Source organism: Nylanderia fulva, unplaced genomic scaffold, assembly GCF_048542155.1.
Source record: "Nylanderia fulva isolate GAGA-0341 unplaced genomic scaffold, ASM4854215v1 Scaffold13, whole genome shotgun sequence".
In the NCBI taxonomy this organism is placed as follows: domain Eukaryota; kingdom Metazoa; phylum Arthropoda; class Insecta; order Hymenoptera; family Formicidae; genus Nylanderia; species Nylanderia fulva.
In genome coordinates this window covers 332005-350133 of record NW_028189518.1, presented here as the reverse complement: position 1 = coordinate 350133, position 18129 = coordinate 332005, and the positions used below count along the sequence as shown (strand labels likewise).

Sequence of the window (18129 nt, the reverse complement as noted above, 5' to 3'; positions counted from 1 at the left end):
TGAGGCGTTTAAAGTTTGCTGAAAGTTATAAAACGAGATGTAGAAGATATACCCATCTGTGTTTATAGCGATCTAATTAGGTATCGCCTAATGTCATTATCGTGAAATAAAATTTCAATCTTTAGTATGTTGATTCGCGAAAATTTCTTTTCTTAATTTTAAATCTCTCGTTACGACACACAATACGGCAAAAAGTTTTAATAACAGGTTTTGAAAACGTAATAAAACAATTGTGAGAGGTTCTATTTGTGCTACACATTTGCATAATAGCGTAATATTCCTAGCAAATGCGATTAATTGATCGACTCAAAATTTAAGAGGAAGTGCATTCACCAGGCGGAAGTTATGAATTGTTGGTATAAACGTTCCACAACGTTTGACGTAATAACCGGGGCTGGGAATCGACCATTACCCATTACACTCGTAACAGGTGAGTTAATCTGGTTTAATTACACATTAATTAGCCAACAAGAATCTTAATTATATACCAAAATATATATAAAATCCATTATCACTATGTACTAGATAATATATATTGGCCTACCAAATTTAATAATATTAACAAGATTAAAGAACCCCCATCCTTGAATTATCAACTACACAAAATTAAAAAAAAAATTATTTTATAAAAAATAAACTTAGAAAAAATACAAAGAATGTAATAAAATAGAATTTAAAATATATTCTTATAGAAAGTTTATTTATGATCTTGAATATTTAGATCTTAAATTTCACTGCCTTATAATCTTCGAATTTTTTAAATATCTTGTTCAAGAACTTAAAGATTTTTGTACTTTACTTCGATATTTCTTCTACAACTCAGTTCGCGAAAGAGAAACAATTTTAAACACAAAAAATATCATTCGAGCAAACAAAAAGATTGCTCGTGAGTTACAATTACGAGAATTCGCTCTGAGTGCGTTTTGTCGCCCCCAACTTCAACTTTGACATCTCCTTGACTCTTTGCCACGTCCTTGATGTCCCCATTTCTCACGTTGCTTTTTAATGCCAGCTTTCCAACATTCACATACCAATCTTAAAGTACTAATCTAATTTTGATGATCGCTATTACTTACATTTGGTTTTATTTTTTTTAATTATCATCATATTTCATAATGAAATAAATGCAATAAAAAAAAATGGAATAAATAATTAAATAAATGCAATAAATAATTAAATAAATGCAAGAGAAGGAAAGTAAAAAATTAAAATTAAAAATTAAACACAAAGTTACGACAATTTTAAACTTTCTTCGGAATTTTTCCTGTTAGCATTCTAGAGTTAATTTATACCGTAACTCTTAAGCAATCCAATATAACGGCGCATCCTGTCCTGCCTTTGGCGCAGGACTGAATTAATCGTGCATACAAACGAGAGACGAGATATCGTTTTCGCGTGGGTCACTTTACTTTTTCACATCAATCGATTTCTCCGGTTCACTGCACGATAAAAGTTTATAAAAATGAATGTAAAAGTTTCTTATTCATTATAAAAAAATTAAAACTTCAATTATTTTAAAATAATAGAAAATTATTAATATTAAATTATTGCATCAGGGTTATATCATGACAAAAAAAATTAGATTCTATTTGCAAATACTCCAGCAATAGCTTTTTAAAAAATTTGAAGATATTAATTATAATAATAATGTATGATAAGGAGTGCAAGAGATATAAATCGGAAATTAAATTACACAAAAATAAAAGTTATAAGCATGTAATAAGCTACATATACATCCAGCAAATACTTATACATATTACGTTTTTTTCCTAAATTTGCATCATTAAAAGCGCGACAAAATATCTTTCATTTTTTATTTGTTCATCACATAATTTTCGTGCATCATTATCTTAGCACATGCAATCTCTTAGCCCTATGCCCTATAATAAGCCAATATTTAATTTTTAATTAAATATCAGTATTATATTTCTTATATTATATTTTTTATATTATATTTTTTATATTATATTTTTATTTTAAATGTCTGAAGAAATTATTTTTCACACAATAAAAGAAAAAGATATGACCTACATATTAATATATGCACTGACGCAAGCAGAGATTTTCTAAGGAAAAACCGGAACTCGCGATTTGATGGAAACCGTCTAAGAATTTACATTGCCTACAGAAAAAAGTCTGGAGAATATTGTCGCGTGATGCCTATCTCGTGGGTAAATCAAGCTTCGAATACCAGTACCGGTCTCGACTTACAGGGTCAAAGCTGACCCTCTGAATACCTCCATTACGGGATAGCTAATAGTTCCTTTACACGGTACCGCGAAGATAGTCCTCTCTGAAAGAGTCTTGCTTCTGATTAATAAAAAAGGAAAAACAAGAAGCTCGCGCTTCCTCGTGAAGTGTGTTTGCCCTTTTCGCTATCGCAGGTTCAACGTACCGCACTACCGAATCTCTAACACCGTATACTAAGAATTAATATTAACATGTGAATACTTGCTAAATTAAATCTGCCAACGTTAATTGCTCGCTAGATTAAATTTCTCGGTGCTAAATGCGTCGTTAAATTAAATCTCCCGTCCTCGCCGCACAAAATTTTTCGACACTGAGCACTTCACTAAATTCTGAGAATTAATATTTCGGTTATAGTATATATATGTGTGTGCAATAAATCCCAAAACTCGTAGCGTTTATGCATTCTTGAAAAACCAATTGCAATGAATGTCGCACATATAAGCGTAAAATTTATTAACAGAGTAAAAGCGCCATTAATAATGTCGTTTCTTCGCACAAAGTTAAATCTTGTTATATATCTCACGATGATTCATCTCCGTGCGTTTTAGTCTCGTGTGCAGAAACGAAATTACTGACGACGATCTTCTCTTATATTGTAGATAATCGTTGGCGGCGTATGTCGTTATATATGTGAAACCTCTGACTATTAGGACGGAAAATCCGTGCGATATAACAGAGAATATAATGGGAGAGAGAAAATTAACAGGCGATCGGACGACTAATCGAGAAGCTTTAAATTGTATTGTAGAGAAAAAGTGAAATTGAATTATTAAGATCTTCGCTATCGATGTCTACATGTGCAAATCAAACTGTTTGAAAAGTCTATTTAAATTGCAAATGAGTGAAATCGAGAAAAAAAAGTTATAAGAAATTATTGGAACTACTCGACACATAAAACGTTATGATTCAGACTAGAAGACTTCACATCACTGTATGAGTCACTTGGCTTGGACTAGATTCCTATCTTCGGAACAAAAATATTATAGATAACGATAAGAAAAGCGGAAGAGACATTAAAATCAAGAGAAATTATATATATATGGTGTGCAATCTATTTTGTCAAAGTAAAAAACAGCAGCTGCTTCCACAAATTATTTCAATAATTTTTGATAATTGCTACAAATTGGATAAAAGATAAAAACAAAAATTACTAGAATATAATTTAATATGTCAATACAAAAACTGATCACGCATATCACAAACACTAATAGCAATATTTGTTGGAATAATTATGTTTATATTACATCGCACGTTTACGCGTAAATTACAAATAATGATGAAATTATTATTATTATATATTTCACAAACACAAATAATATATTTACTTCTTTTGAGGCGGACGTTTGTACGTGGCGGACATTCACGCAAAATAAAAGTAAGTCAAGAATTCCGTAGCATATCACACACGCGCATGCGATATGTAAACCTTTAAAAAAAGGATGCAAAATTAAAATGAAAACGGAGCACGTGACGTATACGAGTGACGTCTCGCGACGCACTGACTCGATCTCGTCGAGCGTCCCGACGCCGCTACGACGGCGCCGGAAGTGACACCCTCGCAATAACGTGCCGCGAACAAGAGCGGCGCGCACCAGGATTGCGTCGCATGTGCAATAGTCACCATGCAAGGAGATCGATCAGGAATCTCGGGTGAGTAACCTCATCGACGTCACGAGACAAGAGAAGAGATCCGACGATGACATCATATATTGGTGAACATTTAAATCCGTTATGCAAGCAATAAATTTCATTGTGCGTAAGGTCAAGGTGTAAGAAAAAAATTGGTATGCAAAATTATGGTGAATAATTCACGCCGCAGCGTTTCAATTCTATTGTAAGATTTTTTTCGGTATTTTAATTAATAATTTCATCCAAGTTAATCGAATCAGCTGAAGCATAAGGGATTGAAGAAACTGATGCCGTAAAACGTCTCAGCAGTGATGTGACCATGCATGTTTTAGTACAATTAAATATAATTATATTCGGAGATAGGTCGGCCTCTCCAATTAAATACAATTATATTCAAAGAGAAGCCGATCGCGACGAGAAAATCTCTGTGAATATCGGGCATTAACGGCATCACTACGAAGAAATTTTAACGAGTAAACTACTCGATAAATCTTACAAACCCGATCGTCAAGAAGTACCAGTCTTCCGTAACCTTTTCATGACCTTCACCTACGCAGCCACCTTCTTCGGAATACCTACAAGCAAGTCGACTTCCGCGTCCAAGAAATATATCTTCATGTAGTCACGGGATATCTTATTGCCGCGGGTCGGTTTTTGCCGGTACGAGATTTTTGCGGAATCGCAACGATAAAGAAACAGCGAACGAAGCGAATAACGGCGAATCTGCAAAGATGCGACGAAATCCTGCGAGCGTATTAAGCCAAAAAATCGGGGACAAGTACACCATAGCTGCAATTAACAGCAAATTAATATTGCTACCCGCGTACAGTAATGTAAACTTAATTGAATTCCATCACGTAAGATGCCTCGAAAAAAGTATACGTTTATGTCAGAATTAATTTAACAATATTTTACTGATATTACAGGAATAAAATTCGAATCCCGGAAGAAATAACTGGAGAATTAATACGGAGCTAAGAGACAGAAATTTATATTTAAGGAATAATAATATTCTCCGCGTTCAATATATATCCTTTAATACTTTTTTATTGCATTGTATTTTTTATCTGCATCTTTTCCTTTTAATTATATTTATAAATAAAAAATTCTAAAAAAATTTAATAATCTTTAGCATGTAAATTTATAAAAATAAATACACACATAGGATATGTATATTTTTATAAATTTTCTTTTCTTAGAATCTTAGAAGCTTCGTTAGTGTAAAAAAATTAATATAAAATTTTAATATACCTTCATAAAGTAACATCGATCTGTTTAAGTATAGAAAGTAGGTTGTCGAGATTAAGTTAAGCATCGAGTTAAACGTTCTTAAATGCAGCTTCGCTCGTGCGCCTCGACGAATGTCGAGCGAAGTATATGAGAATGGACTTGACGAAGTCGGCGCAGCGCGACGTGTTCTGGAGCAATGTCCGTTCCGGGCTACGTATTCCTCTTAATTGAGCGTGCACTGAGCCCCTCTTTTCCTTCGTCGTCTTCGACCTGGGTGCCGGCATGGTTCCCCACATACAATCACGCCTTAATTGAGCGTGCGCCCACCACGAGTCAGACAATTCTTTTCGCATCTTCCTCGCCGTTCCTTCTTACGCGTCTCGACATTAAACCGTGCTCACGTACACGCATAATAAATTGGAGTCGTGCACTTTCGGAAATAGCATTGTTGGCGGTTTCAGGGAGGAAGAGTGTAACCGCGAAGAATCCGATTAACTTCGCGTAATTTAGTTTAGTGTGACACTCGAGTTAAAACATCCATTTTTATTTCGTAGGTATATTACGAAAACGTGAAAGGTTAAAGATCCTAATAAAGAAATCTCTATATAGTTATCTTGAATTATGACGTCAGAAACGAGAAAAAAATACGTGAATAATTTTTGCATTTCACACCCACGCCAATTACTTTTCTCCAATAAAATCGATCCAGGCTTATAAAATGTATTAAATATTATAAAAAAGAAAATATAGAGATGATTCTGAATAACATAGATATAGATTTAAAAATTTTAAAAAAAAATTAAATTTTTATGTCAATGTGTTCCTCTTATGTTAAAGTCCAAATTATGTTAATTGTTCTCTATAGAAATGACAAAACATTTTGAAGATTAAAATTCTATTAAAATATAGTAAGTGTACACTAAATTTTTATTAAAGAAAAGCAAAAATAGATTATTGTAAAACTTAATTTTAGATTATTTGTGACAAACTTCTATTTATAGTTTTATGTACTATATATCTTTAATATTTGTGTATATTCTGATAGACATTTAATTTATCTACATATTCTTTTGAATTCTTTAAATATCTTCTAGATAACATGTGGATATATAACATTATAATCAAGAAGAATTCTATTCCAAATTTTATCACAAATTATAAATCATCTAAAATAGGTTTTACTCACGAGACGATCGTATGGAAAGATGTGTGGTGTGTCAAGTTCAAGGTATTCTATAACAAGGAAGCTATTTTAGCACGAACAATCGATACATGATATTCACCTTAAGTTCTCGCACTCATAATTAGCATAAAAAAACTCATTTATCAACGTCGCGATTTGTCAATCGTAGTAAAATCTGCTCAAAGAAGCGAGTCACGTTAAGAATTGTCTCCTTAAATAGTCACGCATATAATTAAATATGACGTTTTTATTAAAAAATAATTCAGATATCATTCCCAACGTAACTCATACCGTTTATAATGACATGATACGAATCTGCAATCAGTACATATCAGCACAAATATTGCCAGGTATCGTGCATATCATGTAATCTCGGAGTAGACCTGTTTATCAGTGTGATTCATCGCCGCAGGTCTTCATTCTGAATTTCTTATAAACCACAAGGTCGTATCGAGTCGATTGACTGCATTCGCGGTTTTCTCTCTTTTTTTTTAGTATTAGATGATATCGACAAAAAATGATCGACATATAATTCAGCATTTATGCATAAACGAGAATTCATATAAAATAAAGTTTGAATGTACAATGTTGCATATATACGTTCTTATTGTCAGATTCATTTTTCATTGATTTTAATTCATTTATATGTTGCAAAAATATATATAATCTTTAATAATTTTATCAATTTTTCAAAGAGTTTCTATTAAAATAATACAACATTTATCTTTCGAAGTTTTTATTTCTAATTTCTATAAAATTCTTATTTTTTAAACGAAATTGTCGATTTCTGTTTTTGACATAAAACAATATATTGTCAGTGATATTAAGTATCTGTCAATCTATATATTAATATATTTTCGCGTTCAAAATAAAAGATTTTAACACGACACATGTAACACTTGATTAATATAAAATTACTTATTCCCACGTGATCATTTGGTGCACCTTTCATCGAAGACTAGAGAAAATTCATCGTATACAATCGAGGTCAAGTTCGTGCCGATGTCCGACTACATAATGCGTCCATCACGATCGGAGAGCTAAATGTACTTTCGATCCGTCGATCGCGTTTTAGCGAACGACATGGTGCGTTCAAATCTCTCGAGAGGAGAAACGATCCGGGAGGATTTCACCGACCCCAAAAAACGAGCTAGTTGTACGAATTCCTTCCTCTCATGCAATATATATTTTTTTCCTTTCTACGAATGTTTTTACGATCGACGGTAAAGAGAGCAGCAACTCCTTTAGAGTGCGCGATGAATCGGAACAGTCGCGATATTGTCTGCAAAAAGCGATCGATCTGAAACCGCTTGAAAAATAAGAAAAATGCCGCGCATTATCACAGGAATCATCCTTCGGAACTCGAGGCGAGAAGCCACTTGCAGGTAATTTGCGTCCGGTCAATGCGTATCGTGGGACTTGAATAACGTAACGGCTCCAAATTTACTACCGTTGTTCTGACAGAATTAGCGTAATCCAATGTCTCGAAGATCGAAATCATCCCTCATCCCTCAACTCTATATACTAAGATATCATATTTTATATTTTATAACATTCTATCGCGGAAAAAAATTAGCTACCATAATAACATTTTAGTTTTCCATATATTCCAACCTGAAATTTAGTTATTATGCCTAAATTTTAGCTATGGTAATTAACATTTTTAACGGAGAATGCTATAGCTAAAAAATATTAGCTATCGTAGCTAAAATTTAGACCTAATAACTAAATTTTATGTGTAATATAATAGCACGTGTCAACTTTAAATACCCAGAATAATTAATAAAATTAATATAATTGTTTGAAACATGGATGAAGGAAGAAAATAGAACAATGTAAAAGCACGTTCTATTCGTACCTTCCTAATGTATCCTTCGAAAAATCCTCAATCGAAGCGACCGCCGATGATGTCACAATGATCATGATAAGACTCGTATCCCATATCTCTTGATAAAAAAAATTTACAGGTTCTTAACGCGTAATTAGAAAAAAATAAAATCACCACACCAATAGTTCAACTCACTGCATGAAACATTCACGACAATTTTGCATAGTCCAATTTTTCTCGAAAAACAGTTCTTTTCACTCAAGTTGTCTTCAATTACGATCTAAGATCACCTGGTCGATTTTCTTAAAGCATGAGCCGCCAACAGACGTACTCGGTCGACGCGCGCCTCAAAAGCCCGGCAAACGACGAGAATCCGAGGATGCACTCGGCGATGCACCGCATAATGCAGTACATATAGTCACGCACAGACCAGCAGCTGGACACGCGATGAATTATAATATTCCTTCAGATCGTACACGACACGCCGCGTTTCGCGAGTTAACGACTATAATATACCCGCGCGATCGTATCGAATCTCTATATCTCATCAGCTGTACCGATCGAATCAAAGTTCTTCGATGCACCCGATGCACATACGCAATTTCACTATTCCCGAATATCATTCGCGCGCTTTTATGAACGTCAAAATATAACGATAATCCAAATTTATCGACGTCGGAAGCGTCCCGTCGTCGATCGGTTATGGTTTCGGCGAGCAACGGATGGCGAGTGCACGCGAGATCGCGAAGTGCCAGTCGGTGCGCTGCGCCGTAATGCCGAGGAGAAGAGGAAGCGGGTGTACGACTGACTGGGAAGGTGCTCGCGCCGGTTCCGAGGCACATTCACCTTGCCGGGCAATCTGTGTGCATACGCGTAAGCGACTCTCGGTCTGCGTCTGTTGCTCTGCGCTGTATGCATATACGCATGCATAGATGCATATATCGCGAATCCGCGTACATACCCGATTTACTCTCACGTGAATGACCGGAGTTTCTCCGTGTGTAAACGGAAATCGAGAAACGCACCGAACCTCCACAACCTTGATCTTGCGAACCCCTTACGTCACGAAGACGTCGCTTCGTTTTACAGCCGGCTGTTTCAACTTCTTGGCAAGTTTTACCCGACAGGTAGCATATCTTTGTCTCTTTTCTTTAACTCGTCTGAAAAAGCTTTTTTTAACTTATCTGTCGGCTTACCAAGAAGTTGGAAAAATTGTTATACAATGCGCTTCAGAAGTCGTTGCGTTTTATTAGAAACCGCTCGTCTGTTAAAGCCAAAATCGATACCAACCGAAGTCTTTATTTTCAACTATTCTTAGCTGCTACGAAGAAAAAGATCACTCAACTTTTAATTTACGTAGGTGAAAGTAGGATAAAGATATCTTAGTTTACCTAATATTATTTAATGTATATTGTAATAAAATATCTGTAAAAATAAAAGAAAATAGTTGAATATAAATAGGCATGCCGAAGAAAATCACAGATAAGAAGCGAGAACACGTAGCACGCCTCATTTCGTACGTCAAAGGGCAATTAAGTGAAGAAACCCTTTGTTAGGAACCGGGATCGACAAGATCGAAAGGATGGGAATCCTTTGTTCTCGATTACTTGCGAAGAAGAGATTGCCAGAGGAAATCGCTTACGGCGATGTCCGAAAAAAAACGAACAGAAGGCAGGAACGCACGCGCAATTACTTTAAGGCGATTATAATGCCGTTAATCGCGCTAATGAGAGACGCGCTTTGACGGAACTTAACGTGTTTAAAATGCACTGTGTACGCACCCTGTGGTCACACTCTGAATACGACGAAACGTGATATTTAAATATCGCGAGCCGCTCTACTGGATGATTACAAACGACAAGAAAATCCGCGTGAAAGGAATCTCCTTATGCAAAAACACGTCTTGTAGTAAGTCACAGATTCACCGAACAGCGCACATTAGCGATGAGTTTCTACTCTACATCTCCGTAAAAATAATTGCGTGCTAAGATTAGACTGCTCAATCGAAAACGTATAATGAAAACGTATAAATAAAATTAATGTAATGGATGACGTGCTTAAACGATTCATAGAAAATCTAGATTATAATCTCTCTTACACTGAAAAAACATTTATTGAATTCGAATAAGTATTTATTTCAGTACTGCCAAATAATCATTTAACTGAAACTAATATACTGATAATAATATTGATTTGATGTAAAAAATATTTATTTGAAATATTTATTTGTTTCAAATAAATGATTTATTTGGCAGTATTGAAATAAATGTTTATTATATAATTTAATAATTTTTTTCAGTATACGTATACATATATATTAGCAAAAATAAAAATTTTACATATATATAAATTTCTGTTTATTCCAGGATCATATAAACTTCTTGTTTATAAAACTACTACATAAAATAATTGCACTTTACCTTGTGCACTTTGATAAGTTGTATTTTTTCTAATATCTACGAATGAGAGAAATTATTTATAACACTTTATTCAGCTAATGATTAATTTACCATTCATCTTTCATGAACCGGATCTTCGAGGAAGAAAAAGCGTATAAAAGATGTGCACTCTCAAGTATATTTACCTAATTAATGCATCTCACGTACTCTTTGATATAGCGACAAGTTCGACACGTTTTCAACTTTCTATATTCTATATCATAACAGCGGACAGAAAAGAGAAGAAAAAAAGAAAGATCGAACCAAGAGAAATTGTAAAATTTACAGACTTTACGCTTTCAAGTGCACGCGCGTGAAAATTGTATAAGCACGCGCAAATAACGCATCTTCGATGCAATGATCTACATATAACATACAATCGTTAATTAATGCCATCGCTGAAGCTCAGCAACGAGAATTGATTGGAGCTAATTTAAAGCAAACAGCACGAGGACATCTTTCGCGCTCAATGACGAATACAAATACATTAGTTACGAAGGCTGAACTCACTTCTGTTAAGACATTTATTTTTATTAAGACAGTTTATTGCACTTCTTAATATAAATAATATATTAATTAAATATAAATAAAAACAATTATATTATATTAAATATATTAATTATATTAATTAAATATTTATTAATTATTTCATCATTGCTAAAAATGCTATATATATAGCAAAATGAGCCATATGTGTTCATGTATTTATATTTCATATTTATATATTCAGCATCTCCTTATTATACACTATATACACTGAAAAAAACAATTTATTAACTTGATTAAAACTTTCAACCAAATTACTATTTTGTTAGTTGAATATATATTAGTATTTAATTTAAATATATATACGTTTTGTTAGATTTAATGTATTATATTTAATTTAAATATATTTATATGTTCAATTAACAAAATAATATTTAGTTGAAAAGTTTAGTCAAGTTCACAAATGTTTTCAGTGTACTAATCTTCAGCGCATAAATTTTAAAAGGTCAATGCACTTGATTACATATACATATAAATAATTTAAGAATCAAAGAAAAATAATCAAATATAAGCAGTTATTATTTGTAGAAATATGTTCAGTTCGTGCATCTCGCAAGCGATCTGTAACATAACGATAATGTCTTCGCGTGCGAAACGTATCTCCATGAAAGCAATATTTTTCAAATGTGTTTCGCGTGTCAATACCGTTGCCCAAATTATCAGGCAGGTCTACCACCGGCAATCGCGACATGTGTTTGTGATTGCAACGTACGTGAACATGAGGTAAAAATAACGGTACGGGGTGATCTCTCATCACCGAAACTGGTTCCCGGAATACTCCGACGAGTAGTCTCTCGATTGAGAGAGAGAGACGGTCCATATGGCGTTAAAACAACTACGGCTGGAACATACCACTAATGCTCATAGATCGTTTTTATATGCAAATAAAACGGTGCGTCCCCGTATAATTCCAGATCGACATAAGACGCATCTCGCTTGTGCGATGCATTCATGGGCGTCTGGAGGATTTTTTCCAAGGGGGAGCATAATTACAATTCTTTTGTTTCTTATTTTTTGTTGTTTTCAATTTTTCAAATTAAATTTAATTTTTTTATGTTCATTTTTGTTAATATTAAATATGCAAATAAATTCCAGTGTTTATTCAAAAGCAGAGCAAATTCTTAATTTTTATTGATTCCAAAGAGGAATAAATGCCTCCTCTTGCCTCCCCCTTCTTTCGGACGCCCATGCCAACATTTATTTTTTTTTATTAAAAAAATTGTTTTTATTTTCTAGAAGGAAGCAAGTGCCTGTTTTTTGCCCCCTCCTGTGGACGCCTATGGATACATTTCCGCGACAGCAAATTTATTTCGAAGGCATATGGCGAGTGCACGCTCTCTGGCATGCACACAACTGTGAGAAGATAGATAGATTGTGTGCATCTAGCGTTTCTTTCGGAGACGAAACGACAGGCGCGTGCTCGACGATTCGACGCGTGCTACTCACGTGTCGGAAACCAGTTTCGCGTGAAATGCTCCCGAAGAGATCCTTGAGAGAGGAGGAAGAGCCTCTATTCATCATTATCGTAGATCTCGTAATTACCCGTTTCATTCGAGTATCCTTCCGAACATATCCAATTAATGAACTCAGACATTTTTGATTCAATTGTGAATATTATTTTTTGATAATAAAACTTTAATTTCCTTTGGCGAGGCAGCGGAATCGCCGTTGCTTCGAACCATATCCTTCTCTTATTCACTTCTCTTATGAATGTGGAAGTTGTAGGAACTGCTGTTCTCGTTAATAGCCTCGTTAATGCTAGGCCGACGAAAACCGTAATAAAAACATCCTATTTCGACCACGTTAATCTTGATCGCGATACGCAGTCGGACCATAAGCAAAATCGATTTGAATCTCGAGACGGCGCCTGATTTACCGTTTTACCCGTTCGTTTGCAGCGAGCGTAAGAAAAGACAGCGAGGATAAAACTTCTGCGGGACACCTTCTGTGCGGTTCTTTAAAGATACATCAAGATACAGCGAATTCATATTAACCATGCGGAATGCCATTATTCGACAATAAGCATGTAAATAAATATTTCAGATGTCCACTGCTTTGGTATTTGTCCTCGCTTCAGAATTTTTTGCATGATTTACTCCGAAATTTCTTATATACATTTTTCATCTCTTTTTTTAAATAAATATTTTTATTTATCGATGCATAACTATGCACTGAGAAAAAAGTGGTTAAGTTAATTAAATCATTCAACTAATACTATTTTGTTAACTGAACATATAGAAACATTTAAATTAAAGTACAACATATTAAATATAATATAACGTGCATTTGACTTAAATATACTTGTATATATTCAATTAACAAAATAGTAAATAGTTGAATAATTTAGTTATATTAACAACATTTTTCTCAGTGTATATAGTTGTGCGTCGATAAATAAAAATAATATTTATTTAAAAAAAGAAAAATAGGAAAATATATAAGAAATTTCAGATCAAATCGTGCAAGAAATTTTGCAAATTATGTAACAATTTTTTTCTTTTGTAAAAATATGTATAAGTGAAAAATTACTTATAAAGATATTTATATTAAATATATTTACTTCACAGATTATACGACAGAAATTGGTTCTAATGTTATACATATATAGAACATTAAAAAATAATTTTTCTTTGGAAATGTAACACATATAAATATGTAGTTATGCCACACAGTAGCACATGCCTTTGACAGTTAATATATTCATGTTATATATACATTCACATAATATATATAGTGACACATATGCCTTTGACAGTTATATATTCATGAATCGAGTATTAAATAAGTAAACCAGTTAACTGAAAGGATCAAGACAGAACTGGTATGTTGTCGTCGAGAAGAATCATAAATAAAGCGACGCGCCGCGAGCATCTGACAGCGACTGACAGCGCGCCTTGTGCAATATGTCAAAAGCGCAATTACGAGAATGTTATGAATGAACTAGTACAATGTCACTCACAGGAAACAAGGATGAACTGACGTGTCGCGCGCATCCTCCAAAGTGACAGACCGCTCCAGGGAAGTGAGGTTAAGGGACCGTGGATGCTCGCGAAAGGAAAACACAACGTGAAGTGATCGCCGCGTGTCGTCGAGCGACGAGAAGTTGACGCCGTTTTCGCGACTGGTCCGAAGTTCGCGACGGGAGCCCCTCGATCGAGAGCCCCGCTAAATTTTTCGTAACATTTTCGTCGCCTCGCGGCAGACTTTTTCTCGCACGACTTCCCGACTGGCGGATTCGCGCGAGTGATGACGAAACGCGCGAGTATAATTTCGCTCTGAATTGAAGCGGCGCCGGGTCGCCGCAATTGGCTGCAATTCACGGTAAAAATAAACGCGATGCCCCCGGTTGACAGCGGTGGTATACACAGCGGGGTGGCACGATGAAGCACGCGTTGGAGCTTTACTTCTCCAACGAAGACGTTGACTCGGTGCCGCGTTTTGCCGCGCGCGCGGAAAAACTCATATCTGCCGCCAGCCGACGTACGACGCGCGTCTCGCCAATTATGTAACTATTGTTGCACGTAAATAAAGGCTACTTACCACTGATCGAGGCGAAAAACGTCAGGATCGCGCGCACTCACACACACACTCGCGTTGTTACGTTTCTGCGGGGACTGCTTGCGGCGCACTGCCGCGCGATGGCGCTCGCGCGCCGCCGCCATCTTGGATCGATAGTCGCCGAGCAGCGGCGCGAATTTTCTCACCTCTCCGTGCGAGATGTGCGATAAGACAATATGTAGAACGATCTATTCATATTAAACTTGCATGAATTTGATAGAATTTGTCATGTCACGCTATAAATTAGACGATGCTATAAATTATTATTCATTATATATTCTGACATTCGCGCCAAAATGTTTGATTTCTCAAATATATTCCACTTTATTCATGGAATCCATAGAATTTTTTCCGGGGGAAGGAGGGGCATGATCAAAATTTTGCTTATTTTTTCGTTCTTAATTTTTCTAAATTTAATTTTTTATTTTCATTTTTTTATATTAAATATATAAATAAATTTCTTTATTCAAAAGAAGTTAATAATTACTTACATAATTAATTTTTTTACTGATTCCAAGGGAAGAGGGCAAGTGTCCCCATGACTTTATTGCTTTATTGCATTAAATTCGGATCTGATTATCATAATTTCAACATGCAATGAATATGATTTATAACAATCATTATTAATATTGACTTATGTCTTTGATTTTGACAACATTTATAACAATATTTATGCTCAGTCTATTTGATTTTTAGATCAATAATAATATAATTATTATATAATAAGTATAGATACAAATTGTATTGTTTTTTAATGCTATCTAATTTTGATTGGACTTGAATTGGAAGTTTCATGAAATGAAACGACTCGTTTGATTCTTTGCCATTTATATATCTCTTTTACAATAAGTTTATTATAATTTGTATATATAAAGTAATGTTATCCTGTTCTTACTTAAAACACAACTGATACACATTACATGTGTAACTTGTCAGATTGGCAAATCATTGGCAAAATACAAAAACAGCGAGATCGTATGTATAAATGAATAATTGGAACGTATTGATGAAACAGTAGTCTTCAGTTAATTCTTATAAGCTTAAAAGTATAAATAATAATTGACACGCATACAGTATAATATCATTCGCACACAACATTCATATACGTAACAAGACAATATAGTGATGCTGTTATTTCCATAAATAATGTATCCAATAAGAAACATTACTGCGCATTAATAGAAAGACGTGTCAATAGTCAATATATACGTATTTATGTGATGAAAATCTAAAAACAAACAAAAAAACGCAAAATGTAGCATTTAGTGACTTATTGATTATTTCATTAAAATGCTTAGACATAAAGAATATATTAGTAATTTATTATATATATTATCTATATATTTATATATTATTATAAATTATATATTATAATTTTATTATATATTATAAATTATATATTATAATTATTATATATTATAAATTATATATTATAATTATTATATATATATATATACATATATAATTCATATAATAAAGTTTTATATATGTATATATATTTTACATATGTGTATACACGTATGTGTGTATATACATATATCATCTTTTTCATATATTTCTAATATCTAAATGATATTTACGATAATTTAGTGTACTGTCGTAAATATACACTTTCGTCACATATAATAAACTTGTGTATTACTTATTGATACTCAAATGTCAATCATTTCTTATATAAATGATAGAGAGCATTATAGTATGTCAAAATGCTTAAGCTACATATTATGAATATCTTTTTCTTCTATCTGTTACATACTGCATGAAATTATTTTCCTTTCATCCATGTATAGAAGTATGATAAGCAAGTTGACGAACCTTTTTCTCGGGATCTAAATATTAAAATTACTGATAAAAACGACTTATCCATTACTTAACAAGTATACTTCTCTCTTCGCATCACAAACTCGTAATCACGAATTCATTCTTATATTTTGCTATAAACTGCGTCAATTCCGATTTCATTAAAAATCACAAGACAGCATTGGAAGCTTAGAATGTATGTGCGTTGCGACAAATGCCGCAACCTAGAGCGAACTCTTCTCCAGTCGGTGGATGCTTCACGTGTAATGGACATTCGTCTCCCTCTAATTGCTTAGCTTTGGGGCCTTGAAGAAAAAAAACAAGATTGATAAGACATTATTGTCTAAAATTCAGTATTGTATTGAAAATTGGAAAAGCGTATACGTACCGGCGGGGCATATAGGCAATTCGCTCTTCGGGATGGTAGTAACACGCTGAAAGTCGTCGTGACAGGGTTTGCAGAAATGCGTGGTTCCGAAGCAGAAGAAGACTGCCACCGAACAGCAGTACCGACATTTATACTCGAGGAAGTCCGCTCCGTGCTTCGGACACATCTGCGCCCTTGCCACGTCGCTACAGCCACCGCACACTAGTTCTGCAGGGTCAAACGACTCTCCGCCTAGTTGTGCATCACAACGCGCCTCACCACCATAATAAGCCTTCTGACATTTGTAACATACGTAGTACGCGTATCGTTCCATCGCGTAAGCAGCGGAGTCCTGATAACGACCACCGGGTGCAAAAACTCCTTCGGCCCTGCAGAAAATAATTTTTCGTATACATTTTTCGCGATAGAATAAAATTAAATGTATTATACACATCAAATGTGTAAAAGAAAATATTACTTGTGCAAGCCTTCGTATTCCAAGCGCATTAGAGCCTTCCTTCGTACATCCTCATAGAGCTCTTTCACGCTTGCTAACTGCTCAGACAATGTTGGATGATCCATCGGTACTTTGCAGATCGGGCAGAGAGAGAAACCGAAGGTGATCCGAGGTCCCACCCAGCGCTTCATCAGGACGTGTCGGCAACAATGCAGGTGGAACACGTGACCGCACTGCAACTGAATCGCCGGCGCACAGGACAAGGCCTCAGTGAAGCAGATCATGCACATGTCATCAGCGTCCTGTTTTAAATCCGTTCCCGGTAAGCAACGATGCAAGCAAGGTAAGCAAGTTCTCTCGTTTCTAACACCCCCGCAAATGTGACCGCAAGTGTGAACCTTGTTACAAGCATTCTTCGAGTGTTCCTGACAATCGTGATCGGCGCAAATGTTGCCTATCGCTAGCAAGCCCGTATTTCCCGTGGTGCCGCAAAATCGGCAAATACCAGTAGTAGCACCAACGGGTTTTCTCGGCGAACCGTCGCGAAATTCTACCAGTGCCTTCAATGTTCTGCTGTCTGCCAGAGCCAAGATCCAAAAGAGTTTCGTTCTACCGCAACCTTCGTGAAGATCCACTCGTATCGCTTCCTCTTCTTCTTTGCACACTTGTCTGATATGCGTTCTAGTTCTTCTATGAAGATGTAAAATTTTGTCGCATTCCGCGCACAAATTACCGCAAGCGTTACATTGAATAATGGCCGTGGTCTCGTCGTCATCGTGATTACTACACTTTGGCTAGAAAAGCGAGAAAAATAATGTCAGTTAAAACGTTACTATACGTTAT

At 34.9% G+C, this 18129-nt stretch overlaps 2 protein-coding genes across 6 annotated transcripts in view; both read right to left on the bottom strand.

Moving 5' to 3' along the window:
• Positions 1–8839, bottom strand: part of LOC114932587 (WD repeat-containing protein 47) — a 60366-nt gene extending 51527 nt beyond the window's left edge. Inside the window, exon 1 of one of the 2 annotated variants that reach the window (XM_029304863.2) lies at positions 8151–8839. In XM_029304863.2, the coding sequence (XP_029160696.2) occupies positions 8151–8215 (65 nt within the window). In that variant the 5' untranslated portion in view covers positions 8216–8839. Of the gene's footprint in view, positions 1–3575; positions 3760–8150 lie in introns of those variants that run through there. The other variant, XM_029304865.2, reaches the window with a different exon arrangement.
• Positions 8840–16169: 7330 nt separating this feature from the next.
• Positions 16170–18129, bottom strand: part of hiw (MYC binding protein highwire) — a 184172-nt gene continuing 182212 nt past the window's right edge. For all 4 annotated transcript variants that reach the window (XM_085479734.1, XM_085479736.1, XM_085479735.1 and 1 more), the window contains 3 exons: positions 17308–18080; positions 16851–17218; positions 16170–16767 (listed from right to left, as the gene is read on the bottom strand). In XM_085479734.1, coding sequence (XP_085335860.1) covers positions 16652–16767; positions 16851–17218; positions 17308–18080 — 1257 coding nt within the window. In that variant the 3' untranslated portion in view covers positions 16170–16651. The remainder of the gene's footprint in view (positions 16768–16850; positions 17219–17307; positions 18081–18129) is intronic.